The sequence below is a fragment of the Syngnathus leptorhynchus genome, chromosome 13, assembly GCF_054491065.1.
Source record: "Syngnathus leptorhynchus isolate UIUO chromosome 13, UIUO_Slep, whole genome shotgun sequence".
NCBI classification, from domain to species: domain Eukaryota; kingdom Metazoa; phylum Chordata; class Actinopteri; order Syngnathiformes; family Syngnathidae; genus Syngnathus; species Syngnathus leptorhynchus.
The window spans coordinates 5,889,032-5,913,239 of record NC_141207.1 but is presented as its reverse complement, the minus strand read 5'-3'; the positions used below and the strand labels follow the sequence as shown (position 1 = coordinate 5,913,239).

Sequence of the window (24,208 nt, the reverse complement as noted above, 5' to 3'; positions counted from 1 at the left end):
TAATTTTATTCCGGTAATTATTCCTGGTTTGATGATCGTAATTGAGGGGACAAAATGTTTTTGTGATTTGAATCTGTGTGACATTAGCATATTCGTCTCACATTGCCAAAACATGCACGTTAGCTTCATTGAAGACTCGAAGTGAAGGGCACTCAAATATAATCTGAAAAGGCCACAAAGAATTTTTCAAGTAGTCAAAGGTCAATTTATTTAAGAATTCATTTTCATGGTCTCATAATAGCTTTTCAAATGACAGCTTGTCTCCTAGCATGCTAAGCAGACTGGCTTTGTGCTGGCTGGAAAGAAAATGACTGCAAATTTGACAGTCTATTCTTCTCCAGATTTCCAATTTTCGCTGTCCACTTTTCTTTTAGCTGGCGGACTTTCAACAATATGCACATTGCTCCAAAAATGAAATTAAAAGTTAAAACTAGTGAACTGAGTGACCTATTTAGAGGCTCTCTCTGTATTGTTGGCATGGAAACAAGTCCCAGTAAATATTTGCTGAGCCCGACAAAAAAGTAAAGAAAATACAAACGCAAGACGTTTGTCTCATAATGTTAATGGGGCCTAGAGGATTAATCGGCTGGCTGATTTAATCAGACGATATTAGCTCATTCAAAATCGACGGATTTCTTTTCTTTCTTTTTTTTTTTTACTGATTGTTGCCGATTCTTAACTCATTCATGTGTTAGAATTTATCTTTTGGAAAGTGGTGGTCAATTCATTTTGTTGCAAAGTTAATCTTTGTGAGAGGCAAAAGTGGAAAGTAGCATGAGGAGGAGGTGAGTTCCTGGAGTGCAGGGCAGAAATGGGAATCACAGGGCGAGGTAAAGTTCTACCAAGCCTGGTAGAATGAGGGCCTTTACCACAAACGTCTTATGGTGTTCCCATCTTGGCCACCAGAGGGCAGTATAATACAAATTCATAAAGTAGATGGTCACAATTGCTCAGTAAGAGCTTTAGTTGTTCTTCACAGTGGATTAAGAAGATATGCATGTGACAATTGTTGTATATCTGTTTGTGTTTGTGCATTTTTGTTAGCATCTAGCTAAACAGATGTTTGGAAGTCATGTGACGATGAAACATGTATTTTTTTATTTTTTATATATATATTTAATTTAACAGTAACCTAGCTGTGAGTAAGTAGCTGTACCCACCTCCACCTTGTAGCATGTATATCTCAAATTTGTGCTAAAAGCAAAACATTTGCTTCAACAATGGATGGAGAAGCTCTCGAAAAATTCAACAAATTAACACTCGTGTCCAAAAAATATTACGACATTCACGTGAGATTCTGACTTTTTTTGTTTATTTCATTGGCTTGAAAAATTATTGTCTGATTCAGTCAACAGTTCATTTGCAAAAGCCACGAAACAAAAAGTTGAATGTCACGTCTAGCCCCAGCACACACAACAACAAACACATCAGATGCTCCTCGGGCAATCCCAGATAGCATGCGATGCAAATGGTCTCATAGCACGAAGGCTCGGTGGGCGTGCTGAGCGCCCCCCCCCCCTCGGGCGCCAAACAGAAGCGCTTCCTGTTCACGCAAAGGACACGACGAGTCTGGATTCCGAGACCGTGGCTCAGCGTCTGCGATAGCCACGCGTCATCGAGACTTTTTTATCAAACCCGTACCTCACTGGAATAGACTCCAGCTCAGCCATGAAAAAGAAAATAGATGGATGGATTTACAGTAAAAATGTCTTCATGCTACTTGTCTGCTAATAAATCATAAAAGCCGCTAATAATCCTCCTAATAACAACCTTCCTGAATTTGATGTAACAGATTTAAAACCTTTTTTCCACATGTGAGCGGCGACACGAACCACAACAAACTTGTATCTTCATTACCATCTCAAAGTTGACAAGTAGACTTGGACCGACTGCGGGTTTTTGCGGTCAGAAGTGACGCAATCAGTGCTGACAATTTAATTTGCGGAGACGGCGTGGAGCGCACATCTGTGCTTTTCTTTTCGCAGCCTCACGTGTCGAAAGCAAACCTGGTTCCTTCTGGTGGACGCTGCCAAGAAAGTGAAGGCTTGAAACAAACCATGTTTAGATGCTGACCACTATTTTCCACAACATGTTGCATTTAAAACTGCACAGAGTCATTCCTTTGTTGTTGGGTTGTTGTTGTTTTTTTGTGAAGGTTCCTGTTGCCATAATTTCACATCTGGAAAAGTGAGGCCACTCAAATAGCACTGGCTGGCTCTAGATGCCTGCAGAAATTGTGTATGCACACATTCTCAGGTGCACCTGTGATTGCAATAAAACATGTCTGCTCTAAATAAGACCAATTTAAGATTCGATTTGTGCTTCTTTTTTTTTCTCCCCCAGTGACTTGTGACCTCCAGAGACCAACTTATGCCTTCAGCTATAGCAAAACTCTCATGCTCAAGGTCCATAAGATGAAAGCAATGGAAGATTTTTTGAACGTGCCAAGTCCATCTCCAGACTTCGTAGCGCCAATTTGAGCTACCAAAGAGGAAACCGAAAGGACTACACCCCGTTTCAAATCTGTAAGGTAAATTCTGAGGTTAATGATGGATAATCTGCTGGTAGACGAGAATCTAAAATCTGTTTTATGTCAAAACACACAACACCGACTTAATGAAAATGTTCTGCGGGAGAGCAAGCATCATATTAACAAAATGGATGCTTTCCTCCAGTAACAGAGCTAGACAAATAATTTGAGCCTTCAACTACATAAAATAGCTCCGTTGGTTTTTTTCTATCCCGCTCAATCCAAAAAACATATGTGTGTCTATCCGCTTTAGACATGAGATTCCTTTTTTTTTTTTTCTACATGTATCACGTTTAAACCGCTATAATAACACGCTTGGGAGTCTATTTTTTTTTTTTTTTTTTTTGCCGACAGAGCACTTTTTTTGGTGCGAAACGTGACACAAGCAAATAAAGGGTTGTGCGCTTCAGGAGAAATTTTAAGAAAGGAATACGATACAGAATCAAAATAACACGGCTTGCATGGTGGTCCATCTCGAGATGTGGTTGAATTTTGTCTGTCCAGAACTATATCACAACCTTAAAGTGGATTGAAGATAGTATACAATTTTCAAGGATGGCTTGAAAATTATTTTGTTTGCTTGTGTGTGTGTCTTCAACACAATGCAGTTGAGTTCAAAATGATCATCAAAGATTTTTAAGTGATTTTCCAGCTTTCCATGTTTCGTCAGACCTTTGAAATTTTTGATGGTAGCTGTAATGAAAATTTACCACAGCATTTATATCGTCTTAGTTGCCGTTACGTCTTCAAATTTTTGGTAGAGGTGCGACAGCGGCCACGGTTGTATTTCAATTTTTTGGTAAAGCACTAAGTTTTTGGCATCCATAGAGCTATAATGTTAGACAATGTTTATTTCTGTCACAATGGGAAGACTTGCAAAGTACGTGGCATGAACCCATGACCTTGGGGTTATTAGCACCACACTCTAACCAACTGAGCTAACAGGCCATATAAGAGGTCAGGTTGATACCTAAATGGGATATAATTGTTGAAAGTCGGCCAGAGTCATTTAATAAATTGCGCTGAACTTTAGAATGTCCACTGTATTGTTAATTATAACTGACCGTTATTATGTTTATAAAGGCTAATGTGAGTCTTTATTAATGTTAAGCACGCAGTCGAAAAAAGTCTTTCCTGTGACTAATGGAGCAGCTTTTGGCTGTCTGTGAGGTTGCCATTGATTTATAGTGTCTGCTTTAACACCCACACGTTTAATGTGCGCTGACCTCAGATGATTCAACAGTCTATTTTGCCACTGTGGCCGGATAACATAGTAAAACAAGACGCCTTTTTGACATACTCGTTTATTGGCAGGCCCCTCCTATTTTTTTCTTTTTATTGGGGGAATTGCGAGAAAAATAACAACTGGTATCTGCGGTATTTGTCCTGAGGGAAAAACTGATATTTGAAGGATGGGTCAGATACAATAACGAATGTGTCTTGAGTATAAATAAAGAAGGAAGACTCAGACGCTCTGCGTTTGTGATTAATGGGAAGTGTTCAAGTGATAAAACAGGTGGGAGCTGATTCACTGATCATTCCCGACAGCGCCGATTACACGAGGGGGAGCAGTGTGTTTATGTGAGGGTATTTTGTGACATTCAAGTCGATAACAATTCCGATGTATTTTAAAGTGGGATGATTCAATTCGGTTTTATTTTACAAGCCTCTTGGAAAACATTTGCAGTTTGTTAATCTACCGTAATGTGTAAAATTTGGGGCAAATTGTCAAATTAAGATTTTTTTTTTAGTTTGTCAAACCGTAGAACCATTTCTCAAGATGACCCATTGCTTTATTTTATTTTATTTTATTATTCATTTATTTATGACGGCCTGGAATGGTAATCTGGATAACTGGGTGATTTCCTATTTATCAAATACATGAATAAAACATAAATACATATTGTATATTTTAGTTAGATTAAAATAAATTAGCTCAATTATTGCAATAAATATTGAAGCAAGATATACTTTGCCCATACCTGCTGTGACGTCATTACTTTTCGATAAAGCTTTTCCAATAGTAATGGTAGAAAGCCTACATTTTGTCTTTTCTAGCCTGATGTCACCCACATACTACCAGTCAGACAAAATTTTCATCCCACCCCCACCCGCCGTTGACTGACCTGGCTTTGACTCCATCTGGCTGCTTAAAACAAAACAAAAAAAACATCACGGCTATTTTGCTGTGAGGACACTCGGAAAGACGAAGGACTCACCAAGAGGGAGCGTGAGAAGTCAATGAAGTGTAGCCTTGAGCTCAAGAAAAAAGATGATGCGGCTGGTATCCTCATCAGCCCCCCCAGTGTGCACAACCTAAACATTTTACGCATGAGAACAAATAAAAACTCTTTCGGGAACGATTGTTGACGTCCAAGCGTTATACGGCAAGTTTTTCTAGATGTTTAACTTTCATAAATTCAGAAGATAGCTTTTATAGTTCATCCAACCATTCATGTTGGATTTTATTTATATTCATTTTTACAACAAATAACATTTTGCCAGATGTGCTTCACATAAACTGCAACTGAGTGAGAGCAAAAAATGTGATGGCTGCTGTAACTTTGTCACTTTTTCATCCCATCGCTAATGAAGTCTAATCATAAGAGCTGCTCTCAAGCGATGACTTCTAATGACTTTAATGCACCATCACTCATACAGGTAATGCAATCGGCTCTCTGTGAATGATTAGGTGCAAATTGACCAGCATCAAGTGCCCTCATAGGAAAAAAAAAAAAAAATGTTTTGACGCTGATGTGGTTCAGCAAGCTGCTCTTGAAATTCTTTTCAAGGTTAAACAGTAGCAAGGTTCGTGTTGTACGACTCATAAATGATAAAGAATGTTTTCGAAATCAAATATTGCCTTTTTAAATGACATCACTGCACAGCCAGTCAAAGTGCTGCAAAGTGGTCAATCCACCAAACTAATGAAGCGGCCAAACGATTACGCACACATGCTGCGTAGATGATTGAAGCGGTTGGTACAGACAAAAAAAAATAAAATAATTCAGAGCAGAAAGAGAAAGAGAGAGTGCAGCTGCACTCATTCTTTCCACAATAAACCTTGGCACTCATTTAGAATATTTGTACGCACTTGGCCCAGTAAAACGCTTTTTCTGTGATTCCCATTGGATGTGCTGAAGCAGCCAAAATAATATGATTGACATTCATAATGCTTTGACTGATATCTGACAGAAAAAAAAGAGACTCAAAATATATGTTTGACCCAAATGAGCCCGAAATAATTTCCGAGGGAGATGGCACGCACACAAAAAAAGAAAAAGCTTTTTGTATCTGAAAATTTGCTTTCCCAGACGGATGAATCCCCTCATTCCCATTAAGTCCCATACTGAGACGGCCTGGCTGGAGGGCCTGTGATGTGGCCGGACGCGGTGAGCCAGCGTGGATTCCATCTCTGCTTTCATGGAGTATCGAATGTTCCTTTATGGACCTGGCCTCTCTTCGCTGGAGTCTTTAAATATAATAGAAAAGATAGTCGCTAAACATATCGTGAAGAAGCTTTCTCCAATCAAAGAGACAGTTTTGTTTCCTGGGTCTAATAAAAAAATAGGACATGCTCAGATGAAATTCTTGTTTACCTTGTCACAAAGCCTCAGATCTCCTGTGGCCTAGACTGTAATATTTTCTCATATTATTGCTTTCCTCTGTTAGCGGAGGTCAGGAAGTACAGTTAAGAGCGCCGCTGTGAGATAAATGGAGATTATTGAGAGATTTGCTATAAACCGAGGATTGAAGCGAAAAATCCTTGATATTTTTCAGAGCTTTAATATAAATTTGCATTTTGTAACGCTTGAATCTCCGAATCATGTAAGCGCCGTCTCCAGTCTGTATTTTCTGCAGTAGATTTGTGTCCGAGGCGTTCCGTGACTTCCTCACGTTACCCGGTAAATTGGACAATGTCACGCTCTGCGAACGGCAACGTGATTACTTGCATGACTGGTGGTGATTATGATTAACGTGTTTTGGTCGATGTATTGCAGGAGCTCTTCTTGTCGCCCTCGGTAGGTCATCATACTTGTGTGTATGGGTAGCTTTGGCGGAACTAGAGGGGGGACCAGAGGGGCACAGGAACCCCCCCTGAAATATGATTGGGTGCCAAGCCAGATAATTGACTTTGAGGTATTTTTTGAATTTTTTCAGATTTTTTTTCCACACAGAGAACATATATAAATGTTCAACAGTGTTTTCTTAAGATTTTTTGGGGTTTGTTACACACAAAAAAAAAAATGATGTGTTTTAGACCCCTTGAGATAGCTTGAACACAACATAACCAGAGGTTCGGGAACAGGAAGTTGGAATTTATTGTTCATTAACTTGAATTTCAGAGAGCTAATTCCATCTGATTGCATCAAGAATGTGGAAGAGAGTCATACTGAAAAGAAATTTCCTTTCACTCAATTTTTCATCATCATCCGAGGCCAAGTATTTTGATTTCATCATGAAACAAGACGATCAGACGTGAGTTATGCCAATTCAATCACATCATTAATGGATCAATCCAGGCTTCTTTCAAATCATCTCGTCGACATTTTCGGATGGTGAGCGCGGTGATGTATGGTGCGCGTGGATACAATCGCAAGAAAAGGAATGCACGTTGCATCTGATGTTTCTTGCAGACAAGTTTGGTGGTGGAGTGATCCAACATATGGGTGCCGTGCCCTCCGTGTGCCACCGGGGCAAATGGTTCTCGCACATGTTTCGTCGGAGTTAAAACATTCTGTGGTTTAAGATGCGTGCAAGTCCAGTCAGCTAGCAACATCGTTTGGAAAATCTGTTTAAAAAATTCATATTTTCTTTTGTGTGAGCCGTATAGCCACAAATTGGGCTAACCTGCAAAAGTCTCACTTGTATGACATTTCCAGAAAGCTGCGGCCTTTCAACAAAAACCATTGCAGATCTGAAGTGGTAAGGATTGTTAAAAAGACTGACACATGCTGACAGGTTGATTGGACTGACTTGAAGGAGAGGAAATGTCCAAGTGTATGCTTATACTAACATTTCAAGGCAGTAATCAAGCCATCTCTTCTGGCTGACATATTTGGGCCTCCCGACTGCCTGCAATCATCAAGTGTAAAATTACACAACCGACTGAGTACATTTTTTTTTTTTTTGTAAGCTGCCGATGTTGAAAAATAGGTCGAGTATAGCCACATAGTTCCCATTTTGGCCCTATTGTGACGTTACAGTTTTTTGGGGGATAATAGTTATTTCTCCTTTGATATTGAAAGCTAATTAGGATAGCATTCTATTTAATCCAACTTTCCGAAACCTGGTAAACAATTTGGAGTGGCAAAACGACATTCTCACGTTTCACTCGTTTTTATTCTTCCCTCAAGCAGTATTTTTGGGGGAAAAAAAAAAGGAAAGCTTCAGTCGGCGCCGGCCATTGCCAACACTTTAATGTTGCAAGCCGTCCTTGTCTATCAGTGTGTTTGATGTCTGCTGCTTGCGGCCGTTTCATAGCCGTAAAATGAGTGCAGAAAAGGTCAGAAAATGCAATTCCCGCAATGTCGCACTGTTTTTTTTTTACGTGAGCAAAAGACACCTGAGGCCTTCCTGTTAAGACAAAAAAAGGAGGTTTGCTGATGGAAGCTGGTCTACAATTTCCCCATTGCTGAGTGAGTTAAGAAACTCCTTAGCACTTTCTTTGTTGTCATCAACTCAGTGATGACATCAGACCCAATTTGCTGCCTAATATGTCATCATTCCTCCAGCTCGTGTTTACCGCAAGTGTTAGCGCAGCGATCCAATGATCATTCCGGGATTTCTTCAATCTTTTGTTGTTTTATGAATTCCATCCAGCATGTGCTGATTGTTACTTTCCACATCAACATCACTCAGATTTTTATTTTACTTGGGCTTTTTTTGTTGTCTGTCTGAACACATATTTCATTTAGCGCCCGGCGTGTTTGCTAATTGTCGACGACTACAATCCAGGGATTTTTTTTTTCTTTGTAACTAGTAGCTTGAAATGCACGAGACGCTATGAGATCCAAAAATAACAAATATTCAGCCTATGGAATTGAATAGAAATGTGTAATTGTGGTCATGCAAAAATTCCAATTGTAATGCATGCACTCGTTTTTTTTTCCATGTCAGTTGATTTATTTTAACTAAGCCTTCAAAAAGAGTAAAAAATCCTCCACGTTACTCGTTTATTTTATTGAATAATTGGATAAATAATTCAAATTAAATTGATCATAAATAATAAAAATAAAAAAACTCCATATTATAATATTCATCAAAAGCTGAGTACTTTAATTGAACTTTATTCTTATAATGCTGCATCACAACTTACTTTCACATTTCCATGACAGTTTGTTATGTTAACGTTCTATTCGAATCCGAACAAATCAGGTTGAACAGTGTGTTCAGTTATGGGAGCGAGCTTCCACGGCATGCAGTCTAAAGAATCAAACTTCACAAATCCGTCGTCTGTTCTACGTCAGTCTACTGACAACCGCCTTGGCAATAGCGAACGGGCCTGCTCTCTGGCCACCAACGTTTGTGGTCGAGAAAAAGTGTAAAAGAGGATTAAAATCAATGTACTTTGACTACACAGCACAGGATTTATTTCATGCACTGGAAGATTCAATTGGTTGATTTTATCTCACATGGCTCATTAACTTTAATAGCTGCATCTTCCTGAGGTTAGTTTTGATCTATTGGTTCAAGTATTACTATTTGGAAAAAAAAAAAGTTTTTTCCCCAGTCACAGAACTCGTTTGACAGTGAGGCTCAACAGAAGTGCCGGTCGAGACGCAGAGCTCCAAAACAACTTGTGATGTTAAGCTTACGCTGTGGAAAGTTAAATTCCCGCCATCAGCAGAACAATAACGGGCTTTATGTTTGTATGTCCACAATGACATTTTGTGTAATGTTTCCACCTCTACCAGGAAAGCCTTTTGGTGTCACAAACGGACCTCCACCAAGGAACAGGAAGCGTCTGTGAGCGAGTAATAATCCAACATGCACACTTCTGAGGACTCAGCGTTTGGGTTGCAACCGGTGGCGGACGTGCGAAGGGCTGCTGGAGTGCTTATTTTGGCTGATGCTTGCTTTGATTTCTGCACCAGCTGTTTCTCAAAGTGCTTCAGTCAGAGAGTTTGTATCTATTGATCATTACCTCCATCAAAGAGGTCACGTCTGGCCATTTGACTTCTATTTCTCACAGAATGAATGGGAATGACAAAATTCAGACATAAGCACAAGATGGAAACTTATTTTCGTTTGACCTTGTAGGTGTGCAGACTTTGCGTTCAACTGAGTGCAGTTGGACTTTTTATTTGGGATTTTTCCATCTGTTGACTCCACCAAGAAAAATCGTGATTGTTTTTTAGAGTTGAGCAGGCTGCAGTTGAAAACAGGTGACAGAACAATTTATAGAAATAGAAAAAAAATTAGATTTTTTTTAGCCCGGCTGCAACATTCCAGCAAAATGTCTTGGAGCACTATTTTCTAATTCGAATTTTAAAAACCATGAATGACAGGAAATGACAACCACAAACGCCGTGCGCGTGCACGCGTGGGGGGGGATTGCAAATGCAGTGGTGCGATCGTTCTACCGCAATATAAGCCGCGGAATATGTGCCATAACAAACACCACATGGAAGTGTGAATGCAGATTGCTGCGACATTGAACATTTTTAATAATGGCTTCATCCCCCGGAGAGGGGAACGTCGCGTGGAGACACATCGGTGCAGCCTCGGAGCTTATCGGCACAAAATGCCGCCTTGTGCACTCGTCGTTTGGCCGGCAGTCGGACGTGTGCCTCTTTTACATCAAGGGCGAGTTTTTCGCCATGGATGCCCGCTGCGCACACTCGGGTAAAAGCTCGTTTTAAAAGCCACAGCATGATTGAAAAGTGCTCCCCCATACTGTGGTTTCCTTTTCCTGTTGCCAAAATGGATTTCAAAATAAACTGACGGTTCGATTAGACATTGTTATGAAACAATCATTTATGTTTTCATACGGTTTATGAACACACACATATTTCAGCTCCAAAGCATATTTTGATTTAGATATACTGGAAGTGGTATTTCAAAGTAAAAGCTTGTTGACATCATCTGTCAGGATGCTTCACAGCCCAGAATAATAGACAGTCCTCCAATTATGAGTGTATTTTCTTTACAATTGCCAAATTTTGCAGAAATAATTGCTTGATCGCTACAATAAAACACCAAGCAAAGTTTTTCTGGAAAGAAAATGTAGGTCATCGTTTCAGTGCAAGCTGAAGGTCCAGAATAAGTTGTACGAGTTACATTAATGGTGTTTATGATTAGAAATAACAAATCACTCTGCATGCTTGCCTAATGAGCATCTCTTTTGTGTCTCAGGAGGTCCACTGTGTGAGGGAGACATTGAGGAGGCCGATGGAATCCTTCGGGTCTTCTGTCCGTGGCATGACTACGACTTTGACCTCAGGACCGGGAAATCAGGGACGTCGCTGAAGGTCAGTAATGAAAGAGAGATGAGCCTAGAACAATTCTATGCATGATATTTGGATGTGCTTGATGATTATGCATGAAACCTTGATGTCTTATAAGGAGGACCTGAGGACAGATGTCAAAATTAACAGTTAATGTCTCCACTGATTCAGCAACAAGTACATGAAGTCAAGCTGGAGGACGATGACGTGTACGTGAAGCACGCAAGCTGTCTCTCCTTGCAGCCGTTTCCTGTCCATCACAAGAGCTGAGTGAGCTTCAACCTTCCATACCCCCAGCTCGGGATGCCAAGACGCTGATTACGGGACGTCCTGCCGGTAGCGAGCACATTCGGGTCTATTTATAAGAGTTTTCCTCGCCATCTGAAAGCATTCCTGAGCCTTATCTGTCACTTGTTCAGACTTTGTACTTTGATTGCAAGTGAAGTCAGACAATGATGATATCAGGGAATTGTTTGAAGGAGACATCGGGACATTACTTCACGTAGACAGATAAACATTTTAGGAGGGTTACGATTTTTACGAAGTCCTCATTGATCTAAATCTGCATGTGCGATTTTTTTAAATAGATCATTTATATGATTTTTATTGTATTTTTCAAAATTTTTTCAAACAAATTATTGTCCTTTTAAAAGTAGTCCAAATCGCCACAGTCACGAAGGTCCTGGTGCCTTTTCTCCATTATGGGAATTTTTATTGCGATCATAATTTCACAGGTTCAGCCCCACTTTAGTCAGCATTTGAAGCCTTACTGTGGACTTTATTACTCTGATGGCTACACGTCATTATGTGGTTTTTCGCAAGTATTTACATGACCTTTAGAAAAAAAAAAAAAGATCCTACCAATATTGGCATCTACGGCCGAGGAATAAGTGAACGTGAATTTCTTCAATGTGACAAACTCCAAAATTCAAAAGCATCAAACATTTATTTACAGTTTCTTAATCATACAAAGTTTATACAATAGACCATTTACACATAAAAAAGTCACCATGCAAACGTTAATGCGATGAAAGCTGCAATTCAAGGTGGCTTCCTGCAAGCAGAGTGGCATGTGCAAATTATTACTTCTGGAATAAATTATGATTTCTCCGACACCAGTTAGACCTCTGGTGGAAAATTGCCAAAAAATGGCTATTGTGTCTTGTCGAAAGAATTGAAACTACCTATTACCCTCCAAATGAAAAATTATCTGCTGGGTCAAGGTTATGAATTAATGTGGTCAAACTCAGGAATTGATATTTAAATATTCAAAATGTTGCCAGTGAGCATGCGTAGAATTCCCCAAAATTCCTATTCTCAAAGCTAAGATTTCATCTTCTCCATTAAATCTCAAATGATTTGTCAGGTTAACATTTTCCAAATCTCCGCCAAGTGAAAATATTATTACGATGAATACCCTTCCCACAGAGATCAACATTTTCTTTCCACACAGAATAAATCTTGTTTTTGTGTGCTTTGTCTATTGGAATGGGGCTTCAACTCGCATCATTTCATCCCCAAAACAACTGCAAATGTTTTGCCTCTTAAGTGTCCTTTTATGTTCCAAGTTTGAGCAGCATGCTTTACTTTCCCATGCGAGGCCTTGGCCAGACTTTTATTATTGTTACGTTGTCGCTCAAACTCCCCTTGATATGTTCTCATGAAAAAGCCGCCGCTGCTGTCAAAGCATTCTTCCAGCTTGCATGTGCGAGCCACTTGTTGTCAAGCTTTCTTGCGGTGGACTACGAAGACCCCAATTACTTCACTTTTTCCCCCTTGACCAAACATTTCATCCATCACCAACTCTTCTTTCTACGGATGTCTGTGTTGTGCAGATGTTTGACGTCTTGATGAGCAAACAGACTGTTGCTATAGCTCCTGGATTCAATCACGGTCTGCCTTGCAGGTTGGATGCTACATCTGCTGCGAGATGACATTTGTGCTCACAGTATGTTTGTTTTCAAAATGGCAAGGTTACGTATACAGTTGACATTACACCTATGGGCAATTTCAAATCTTCAGTCCACCTAAGAATCATGATTGAAATTGATACTCGGATCACCTGACTGACCGTTAAACAAAGTACTAACTCGATTTTTCACCTCAGCAATGTGACATTAGTACGCCAAGCCATAACTATTTCATGCAAAGTGCACGACCTGGTCTGGTGCCATTGTGACTTAATTTTTTTTAATTACTTTTTTGTCTTCAAAATTGAACGTGTTTGACTGTTAATGAACGTCTGCATCATATTGCCGTAATGGCTCCCAAAGGATTACAACGTTTATTTTCTAATTAACTGCACAAGTGTGTTTATGTCTGCGCCTGTCCCGGGTTCCCCGTGGACCATCCTCGCCCTTGGCTGGGTTTTCGGATTAGTTCAGCATGGAGAGGTTATCTCATTACCGGGGGCTGCAAATGCCTCTTTTTCAGATAAACAAGTTTTAGTGGAAAGTTATGACAATAATTAAAGGTAGACTAAATATACTGTATACTAAGTTAAAACTGTTACTGCTGTCTGTACGATGAGAGTTGTCTAAATGTGAAATCTGAAAGCAATATTAGAAGTGATAGTACAATTCCCTCAAAAGTGGCAGTCTCAGAAAGAATAAAAAAAAAAAGGGGATTAACTCTAATGAGCTCTTGATGGATGTTGTTGTCCATACATTAAATATTGAGCCCAACTGCAGAACTCAGTTGCTAACCAAAACAGTAGCACCTACCAAAGTATATGACTGAAGTATTTCCACAAGCTGTAAACAAACTTATCCTTCCACCGAATAGACATCTCCTCAAAAATGTGGCAGAGTAATTTAGAGCTAAAATATGCAATTCCCCTCACCACGTACGACAGAGTTGTCGCTTCAATTATCAGCAGCATGTTTTGTTGAATATTTCAGTTGAAAAACAAAAACAGCTCCTATAATTGTATTATACAATATTATCATTGCACAGCTCAATGACAAACACTGAACAGGTGAATAAATATTAAATCCTGACCGCTTACTGTTTTAGGTGACATAAATAATTCTATTAATTCTCTGAGATGTATGTTTGCTTTAGTATGGACATTTGTATGTGTTGCTAAATCTCAGTCGACAACGTGGCGTACCAATGTACGACTTGAAGTAAAATTTTTGAAAACGTCCTCTTTTACCCTGATGGACTGTAAAGTTTGTGTCTCTTGATTCTTTCAGTTTGAAGAGAAAGGGCTCAGTGTCTGCAACTTTTAGAGACATTCATTGGAGAGCAATTTTGACATGGTTGTGTGCCACCACAGTTTGCTTTTGATTCAGTCGCTGCCAAAAAAAAAAAATCCTACCACCAAATACCACAAATTAGACCTATAAAATAAACATTTTCAAAAGTCAAATACGACATTTAGAAATAAAACGTGACCAGAGCTTTTAAATACATGCCAGGTACTGCTTTTCATATAGCCACAAGATGTCTTTCAGGAGGGATGGTTAAAAAAATAATAATATAGCAAACCCTTCAAGTCAGTATACAATTATTGGATATGTTCAGCCAGGCTCAACATTTTGCTGTTTGTCTGAGTTTGTTGATTTCCACAGTACGGAGGAAGTTCCTTCAGCAGAACGCCAAGTTTTACATCCATGAGTTGCCTTGAGTGAAGGTCTAGAAATGACCCAAAAAATATATAGATTACTTTGATATGACTCCCAATGGAAATGAATCATCTTTCAAACCTACCTCTCGACGATCATTGGCGTTGTTGTGTGCGCACAGCCGTCCTCCTCCTGCTTGTAGTGACAACCCTACGACTCTGGGTCCTGCCCTGTTGCTCGGAGGGATAGGCCACCACTTGAGTAGATGACCTCTGCATCTGCATGCCTTCCATCTCCCTCATGTCCCTCGCCATCTGTGACAATGTCTGTCCTGGGTTGGTCTGTAGCCGCTGGAAGAGGCTTTCTCTGTTGATTTTCCTCTCTGGACAGCTGAAAGTCAAAGCTACTCCCGAGTCGGATTTCATCTCTCTGGAGAAACCGTCCGAGGTACCATCAAAGCAGCGGCCGATGGCGATTTCTTTGGCAACCCTGGGATTCTGGTCTGTGACTGTGTATATGCCATAATTATGTCCCAGAGGATCCACGGGGGCTAACATGGTGAAGGCGTGGGAGTCGTTGTTTTGCGCAACTGGGGGGTGTTTGATGAGGTACTCCTGTAGTAGGTTGTTGGTAGCAATCTTGCGACAGTTCCCTTGTGCTATGATAGAGATGAGGGATCGATCCACCTCAGCTTGATCAAACAACATGCCGCTGCATTTGAACTCAACGCAAGCTGCTGAAGTGTTGGCCTCTCGCATGTCCCGGGTGCTGCGTATATCTCGGATGCCGTAAAGTTTGCCTGTCGTCTCTGGGTGTGAACCTCCAAAGTTTCTTGACCTTACCATCACTTCCTTTTGTCCGTGGACCTTAACCTTGATAAAACATGCTCTGAACTCCTGAGGGTTAGGCCACCATGAGAGGTAGTCCCCTGTCCAGGTTGTCAGATCCGTTTCCTCAAAGGGTACAACATTGTATTCGTACTTGTCCTTCTCCACTCGAAAGAACCTGAAATGATTCGCATCGACAGGTGCATTCTCGCAGGCTATTAAATTTTGATACGGATATATGGGCCCATTTGTCTCATCGAGATTATTTTGGTTGGGCTTTGCCAAATTGATTCGGAAAGCCGTTTTCTTCAGTGCTGGATCTTCGTGGTCTGAGCGCTGGTAGTCTATTTTATCCAGATAGGGTTGAGACACACCGATGATGTTTGGATTCATCTTTGGCGAGGAAGGAGCTGCCTCCAGTTCTTCACCGCCCATCATTGCTGTTACATAGGCGGTATAGGCGTCAGGCCTCTGGGCGTCACAGAAAGCTGGCAAACAGGCCCCGTTGTGGCCAGTTATGACGCTGTCAAAGCGTCCCCATGCCCTTGGGTTGGAAGAATATCCAGGTTTGGGTTCAAGGTTGATCAAGCTGATCACGACGCCTTCCAGCTGTTCAACAGGCAGGAACTTGTCACTCATGTAGGCACGGACTTTAACGTAGCAGCGTCTGTTTTCAGGCACATCCAAATTGAAAAGTCTACGCTCTCTAATCTCCATGTTGCCTATGAGAAAGGTACGCTCCTCACGCTTGCTCCGTCCATGCCCTCCTGTAGTTGTCGTACTAGAGAAGTCGCCTTCCTCCTCCCAGACACCAGTGTCGGGATTTAAAGACCACAGTTTCATTTTGGGAATATGCTCTTGCATTTTTACGTGCTGTGTGTCAAGAAGGACTTGGACCGCTCCGGCCCCGAGTACCTCCTTGTTGCTCTCGTCGCGGAAGTCCACAGAGAACATGCCATAGGTCCTCAACGGAAGCATGTCACCTTCAGGGTCCACGAAATTGAGGTCGCCGGGTGTGGCAGAAGCAGTGGTGATGTTTCTCGGGTCTATGAAAGTGACGCTGGCTTTAACGGTTCCTTCATAAAGCTCTCCGTTGTCTTTGTGGAAGGAATTGGCTGGAATGACCAACTGCCCAATCGGATCTTCCCCCTTTATCTCCCCCAGGTTAATAGCATTGGTCTCACCAGCATCGATATCAATTGGTGCCTGCTTCCTCATGACCCTCACGTCGTGGTAGATCGATCCACCCTTCTTATCCAAAATGAACACCTTTGGAGTGTCAATGAATTTCTCGGTGGGGTCAACAAAATTCACCACCAGTCTCTGTGTGTCAGGAGGAACTTGGATGGTGAAGCCTCCCTGGTATCCAGTGGTGCCTGCCCTCTCTTTGCCAATGTAGATGTGACCAAATCGCAGCGGCTCACCATTGTCAGCTGTGACCACTCGACCTCGTACAAGCACTGTTGGCTGCACGCACTTCTGACAGCTGCACTGGGATACGGACCGGATCGGAAGGCTGTAGCTCCCACAGTCAAGGGTCCGACTTTCCATCGCTTGGACACCACAACAAAACCCGGCACCATCTCTGCAGCGCATATCAAAGTCTAGAGCGCCAGCACATTTGTTATGCGGGCAGCGGCCAGCGTTGTAAAACTTGGAGTTCGTCCCGGGTTGTACGCAATCCAACGGCAGTCTGATCAGATGTGCCTCGGGAGTGGAATTGCATGCTGGAGCTCCTTTAGCTGTGAATTTGCGATAAACCAGAGTAAGTTATGTTCATACGACGCATAAAAATGATCAGTTGGAGGTACATTAAATATTACTACTTGTTCTCAGTGCACACACTAAAATCTTGCAGAAAAATATCTCAACTAGGTCTTTTAAGGGGTGGAATATTTTGAGGGTGGACAAATATATGAATGTCATCATTTTGAAAATCAACTTCCAGAGTCATATTTCCCCATTACCTTTTCTTCTCCTCTTTTTGCAACCCCTATTTTCAGCATTTGAGTCATTTGTGACTTGAGGTCTCTCGAACTAGTAGCACTTTTTAAAATGGGCAAAAGCGATGAAAGAAAAGGTCTTGAGCCAGACCGTATGATTATTTTTCCCCAGTATCCCCATCCAAAATGAAATAGCCCGTTAAATGTTTTTCCCCCCCCCCCCCTCTCTCAGATGTTTTTTTTTTTTTTGTCCTCTTAATGCATAGACACGGCTCACAGATGAGATCTAAAGCTTGGGGTCACTTCCTCTTCAAATGTAATATTCCGTCTCTAAAGACCTGGAATGAATAGCTTTTGCTTGATCCTATGAAGGATTTAGAGTAAATTTGTGAAGTCAGACAAGTTTATCGTACTACTGTGTATTGTCCAAAAAGAGAGCATTATCCGTTGGATGCTGGTTTTGGCCCGGGTTTATGTGTTGGGAAAAGAAACACACAGTAGCTCAGTTATGATGGATAGTCAAGACTTACCAATGACAGTGAGGGATGCTGGGGAGGACTTAATGCTGCCTGCAGAACTGCTGGTTTTGCAATAATATTGTCCGGCCTGCTCTGGCTTCAGATCTTTCAGTACGAGTTCTTCGTGGTACTTGTAAACCTGTTTGTCCAGCAGAGTGCCATTGTGGTACCTTGAGCACACATAGAATTGCAAAGTTCAGAATAATATCCCTTCAAAGACAATATAAGGCTATAGGTCATACAGTAATAGTAAGTTGGGACTAGTATTTAACTCACCAGTAATATTTATCAGGTGTTGGTGATCCGGTTGCCTTGCAACACAGCAGCACGCGCCCGCCCTCGTAACGCACTTTGTCCTCGGGGTGTTTCACTATGTAAGGCTTCTCTGTGGGGAATTAAAAAGATACAACCCCTTGTTGTTTGGCGAAAGTGCCGTCGACATAACCGGATCTCTACTTACCAGCTGATCTAAGAACAGCCGTCACCCAGGAAAGGCCTGTGCTGTTACTGCTGGAGGAGACGGTAACTTGAGAAAACTTGTCTTTCCTGATGATGAGCGAAGTCACATTGGACGAGCAGATTCCCTGCAATTTGAAGCGACCTTTGGCGTCCGTCCGGGCACGGATCACTTTGGGACGGTTGGTGAATGCCACCAAGGCCCCCGCCACAGGGACCCCCGTCACACTGTGGACGTCCCCGTGTAGAACATGACCATCACACATGCAGCGACTGCAGTCTTCGTCTGGGCGGCCCTCGGCGCACACTCGCTGACATTTGACTGTCGGGACAAGGAGGCGAGGTCAAAGACACGTGTTGGTGTCCAAATACGGTACTTTGGCGTCCTGCCTCATACCTGGACAAGGAGTCTTGCTACATTTTTGAGTTTCAACCGGGCGTCCGGTGCACTGTACTGTGTCCGAAGTCCTCACGCAAGTCCTTTTTCGGATCCTCCGACCCCCGCCGCATGTCACAGAACAAGACCCCCAGCGACCCCACAGACTCCACTTGGCTGCCCACATGTGGGATATGATTACTTAAATGGAAATTGATCAAAGCAAACTGCGACGTCATCAGATATTGGAGTAGTTAATTTCCAAGGACTTTTGGACTTTGGTTGACTAGTTATTGGCACTCAAACTAGATAAAATTCACCTGTACATGGAGGAGTGGAGCACTCCCTCCTCTCGGAATGATGGCCCTGGCAGGCAGGAACTAAGAGCAAAGGCATTGGCTGCGTGCTCATGCATCTCCTTTGGCGGACCTGGATACCCACGTCGTTGCAAACAGTTGTCGTGCACGGCCCCCATTCGCCCCATTTGGTCCAATAACTCTGCTCTGAGAATCAAGAAAGACGAAAAGTGGCATTATAATGGAGCGTTTTGAGATTGGAGTTGAATTTCTGCTCTTGGATCTCAACTACCTGGTGGGCACTGAAAGCGGACGTGGTAGTTCGAGCAGGTGCGTCCATAAGGTTGCTCCTTATTAACGCACCAGAATCCCTTCTCCAGACTGGAGTGGACCACATCTCCCGTCTCTGCCGCAGCCACCCAATCTGTCGTGCGAACCTCCATCGCCGTTGGCCTCGAGCATACTCGTTCCCGGTAGTAGAAGCGGATGGCCTCGAGGCGTTCGTAATCCCCGTTCCCGCCGGGGTGGTCAATATTAAACCACGAGGTCCACTCCGTCAGACCTGCAGGCAATTAAAAGGATACGATAAGAAATAGTTTAAACACGAGATGAAGTCATCGGGTCAAAATCAAAGATGGATTTTCATATTTCATATCAGAATAGATCTGCGTAACTCATTTAAGACCTAGCACACTCCGGGGAGTCATTCAGAAGCAAATCAGGCCCGTAATGCATTCAGGCAAGAAAATGAGAGTACTCGACAATAAATGAATGCAGTGGCAATCTATTCATGGAATGTAGCAGATGCTTCATAAATAGCGTTGAACTCCTCTCAAGGCCTAGAACATTTGTCACCTGTGAAATTACCAGCTAGGATCTTAATTGCTAAAAGCAGCTCATGTTTTATTCACATAGTAAGAACTTCTGGATCCCAGATTGGAAAATGTAATAAGCTTAAATAACTTTCTGATTAAATAAGATTGAGTCGCTCAAAATGCCAAATTTTAATACACGGAATTTCCCTTTGATTTAGATCTCATAATACATTAAAAAATGTAACTTAAAAAAAACATTCACCTATCAATCTGCAGGTATCATTAAGATTGTTTATAAAATTTCCCTCATCTCTGATTGAAACTTTTTTTTTAATTTTTATTTCACCTGTCGTTTGCGTATCTTTAAAACTGTCCTGTGTTGCTCTGCTGCTCCTGATTGATGGACTCTCTCTTCGAAGTACTGCAAACAGAAAGCAAATACTTTAGTTAGCTGTGCAAACAACATGAACTTCATTTCGATTTGTTGTCTGATTGCTAACTAAGTCTTTGAGTTTCATTTCTTAGTATCATGTCCCGTAACTAAAACAGAAACACGCTAAGGCGTCATATTTTGTTTTACAACTCGCAATTCCAGTGGTGAGCATCACTTCCAGTGGCTGATGTGTTTTATGGCTTCACCTCAAGCCTTTCTTGTGATGCCAGCAGCACATTAGCGTGATGGATTGATGAAAGTGAGATGTTAGCACCGCCTTAAAAAGCCAAAATGCAGCCACTGACCAAAGACTGGATTCCGTTCTGGTCTTGACCAAGAACAACAAATGCGATCAATTACGGGTCATTAGCGTAACATAAAAAAGTCATTTGCTGAAAAATAAATTCTGATCATATCTGTAGTTGATCGGCACGCCAACGCCCCCGCCCCCTCCCACAGAGGCCCGGGGACCATATTACCAACCCACTAATAGCGGCGTGCCTCGCGAGCTACCGGATTACAATTCTTCCAATATCTTAAATGGCGACAACTCTTATTTTAGAGGTTTTGCGACACAGTGGCTCTTTGTGACGCGGCTCGCCTGCTCCATATATCATGCTCTCGAGAGGGCGCCAATAAATAAAATGGGGAACATGTGGAAAAGACCGAGGTGTCACAGCTGGTATGACTATGCCAGATGGATACCGTATAGAAGTCTGGAGCTTGTTTATTACATGTATGTTCCTGGAGAAGACATCAACCCCTAAAGACTACCCCCCCCCACCCCTATATTACATAACTTGTTGGATTAGAATACAAGGTTGTAGTATAAGTTGTTGCAGACTGACTGTCTGTCTGCATTCTTGACAGAGGGGGCAACTTGCATGTGTGTGATTTGTTTGCCATGTCATATGGAAGCTGTTTTTGCATTTGGCCGGTTTCTTCGTCGAGGTGTGCAACACTTTTTCCCCTTTCCCTCAAATGTCCAAGTTTGAATTCCTAAAGCATCTGCGCCTCATTAAGACATGCAATTTTGCTCATGACATTAGCTAATGATGCACATCGGCTGCATGATTTCAAGATTTTTTTTTTTTATTCTGATATTGTACAAGAAGGTATTAGCCGCGGCTAGCTTTCATCTCATTCAAACGTGATTGGGCTCATTCAAACTGTCTCAACGTCCTTGTTTGAACTGCTGCACAGGAGCCAAAAACTGCCCACTGCAGAAAGAATCCCATCAGAAATAAATTACACCCACACATGTCCTTATATATATATTTTTAGAAAGTCATACAAAAAAAAAACCAAACAGACTTAGTAGAAAACTGGCCTTTATTTTTGCATAAACCTAATCTAACCAAAACATTTATTTCTGATTAATCCCTAATTGTTTATTGTAATACAGATTAAGGAACAGAAAGAAAAAAGTATTAAATAATAAAAGTTAATTAAAAAAAAAATCACAATATTGAGGAAATAAAACTGAAAAAAAATAACACATTGAGATGAAAAAGCAATGCAGCTCTAATGACGCCCCTCTTATTCTGTCCGAAGCCATTAAAGTCATCTGGCCAGTCGGCCTGCTTAACATCTGAAAACCGTCCCATTGGTCCTCCAACTGGTTGTCACCCTCCAGCCATAGTAACGCTTGCACTATTGAGGCTCTCTGGCTCTCTAGCAAGCGTTTGGAAATGGTCTCAAAGCAGTGCCACAGTGCTCCTCTTTAAACTTTGGAGCATAAGTAGCCGGCCGCCAAACAAGTCGTAAAAGCATTTGATTGCGCTAGCGACCATATGGATATTTAAACTCGCGCTACCGTCCTCTGGTTTTGCCAAAGCCCCAACCAACAGCTGGGGAAGTAGACGACAGTACTTAGTTCATGATGACAGGAGGCGCTACTGGCACAGCGTTGCGAGGGTGAACTGAGGACAGGTTAAGCAAACTTCACTGCAACTTTAATGTGGCTTAGCTGTTGGGGATGCCAATGCAATTTGAAGTTTGATAGAACATCACTATTTAGGGGCTGAGTTGCATTTTTGGGGACATTCATTTATGGCCACTGCAATATGTTTACGTCCAAAGAGACCTATTAAATTGTAGCTGGACTCACATCACAGGTATTTTTATCCCTAAGGATATAACACACTAATTGTTATTTATCGTAAAGGAATTTCTAATCTCGCGCATACAACGTTATTCTTCAAATACGATTCTGCCAGGTTTAATTGTAGATATACTGTCATAAGAATAAACAAAGTCAACAAAAGTCCACTATGTATTTACAGGATTATTTGCAGTCAATTTGCTGATTTTTTTTTTTTAATTGTTGTGTTGCAGCCGCTTTAAGCTAATATATAAAAAACATATATTTAAAAAAAAATTCAAATAAAGTTATGAATGACAATTTCCCCATAAATATTTTAAAAAGCCATCATGTCATAGTCAATTATTTCCTCTAATGACCTTTGTAGCCCTGATTAGCCAATATTTAATAACTATGTGACAAATGGATGTCACATGTCAGCCATCACAGAAAACAACAAAGCGCCCGGGGCGGCCTTCCTCTGCTATCATGATGCACATGTTGTGGATCAGCCTTTTGGGTGGAGTGTGCTTGTGTCAAAATATTGGCGTGTGCGATCCACAGTGGTGGTCCGTAAAGTACCATGCAAGCACATGTGCTCTCGCCCTATCATCCTATGAGCTCACCACCAATTTCCCCCTCATCTCATACAATTAAACTTCATTCCCACATGACCTTCACTTACCTTGACCGAGAGCCACAGAAGCCAGGAAAGCGAGCAGGAAGGCCGCTGTTTTTAATCCCGACATGGTGTCACTCAACGTCGAGCCGAGTTGTACCCGCTCTTGGTCCCTGGTCAGGTGTGCGAGATGCCGAGAGATGTCGTCGCCGCTCAGACAGCAATTGTTCGGTCGGAGTTGGGAGGCCGGTGGTTTTTAAAAAGATGGAGCAACGTGGGCGCGCGCCAATCCGGCCCCTATTTGCTCACCATTGGTCAGTTCCGAGCAACATCTGGGTCCCCCCGTATCCTCTTCCACAAAAAGGTATATAGAGAGGAGGGCTGGGGAAGGGGAGGGGTGGAGACAGAGAGACTTGGAAGGAGTGGATGCTAAAAATAAAACCATTATTACATTTTGGACTTAATTACTTCATAAATATATTGGCCCCACATTCATCAGTGGAAGTGGCGTCACGTGTCACGCCAGCAGAAGCAAAGCCTCCACATGATCGTTGGCGGCACGCAAAGCGCAGCTAATTAAAAATGCTGCTTGTTAAAGGCTCGCTTGCAGCATGTGTTTAGTGACAAATCATTTACAGATATATAGTTGCCTGAATGTTATCATCTGTGGCAAAAAATAAAAAAATCGTCAAGCAAGTTCCAAAACGTTAATTCATTCAGACAATGTTCTGTGAAATTATCTTTTGTGTGATTTAATATTCACATGATCAAAACACAAAGCTGTTGTTCAGATGGAGCGTGATGACTCCGACATACCAAAGTCCATCTGTGTAAGCAGAGCCAAGCTACCATCAAGTCTTTCACTATCCAGAACTCGAGTTTTCTAAACAAACACGCTCATCCCCGTGCCCTCCGGCGATGCGCATTGAAGATGATTTATTTACATGTGTACGTTGTTTACGTGACGCGAGGTCATGTTTACAATCAGCGATTACAGTCTTAATGAAGGTTTGTTATGCTGATTTGGTCTTGCTGACAAAAGGCATGGTCATTGTAGAGTTTCGTGTAGCCTTGCTAATGTCAAGTTTAAAAACAGGATGTACCATTTCAAATCTAAAAAAAAAAGAGAAAGATTTGGTTTCCTGACAACGGTGAAGGTCTTTTAGACATTTTTTTCGAAATTAAATGTCAGCCGACGATTCAATGCCAACAAGAGGCGAGAAAAAAAGACGACTGACGTTTCATTATATTGACTTGGACACTTATAAATGCACACTTCGTTTTTTAGTACAT

The 24,208-nt window shown here is 41.7% G+C and overlaps 2 protein-coding genes across 5 annotated transcripts in view; one reads left to right on the top strand and one right to left on the bottom strand.

Annotated features, from left to right (window-relative positions):
- Positions 1-14,396, top strand: part of LOC147047135 (Rieske domain-containing protein) — a 42,374-nt gene extending 27,978 nt beyond the window's left edge. The window contains exons 3-5 of one of the 4 annotated variants that reach the window (XR_015068051.1): positions 2,344-2,530; positions 10,889-11,004; positions 11,152-11,182. Coding sequence is in view for 1 of the 4 variants with exons in the window: in XM_085929122.1 (XP_085785248.1) it covers positions 10,204-10,378; positions 10,889-11,004; positions 11,152-11,250 (390 nt within the window). In the remaining 3 variants the exon portion in view is untranslated. Of the gene's footprint in view, positions 1-2,343; positions 2,531-9,263; positions 9,407-10,055; positions 10,379-10,888; positions 11,005-11,151 lie in introns of those variants that run through there. The other 3 variants (XM_085929122.1, XR_015068053.1, XR_015068054.1) reach the window with 3 other exon arrangements.
- An 86-nt stretch (positions 14,397-14,482) lies between these two features.
- cilp2 (cartilage intermediate layer protein 2) lies at positions 14,483-23,063 on the bottom strand. Its single transcript, XM_085928292.1, has 10 exons — positions 22,982-23,063; positions 20,127-20,201; positions 19,258-19,527; positions 18,990-19,172; positions 18,691-18,846; positions 18,298-18,615; positions 18,114-18,222; positions 17,850-18,007; positions 14,695-17,118; positions 14,483-14,619 (listed from the first exon to the last, which is right to left on the bottom strand). The coding sequence occupies exons 1-9, from the start codon at positions 23,043-23,045 to the stop codon at positions 14,705-14,707; spliced, it is 3,747 nt and encodes a 1,248-aa protein (XP_085784418.1). The 5' UTR covers positions 23,046-23,063; the 3' UTR covers positions 14,483-14,619; positions 14,695-14,704.
- Positions 23,064-24,208: the final 1,145 nt, after the last annotated feature.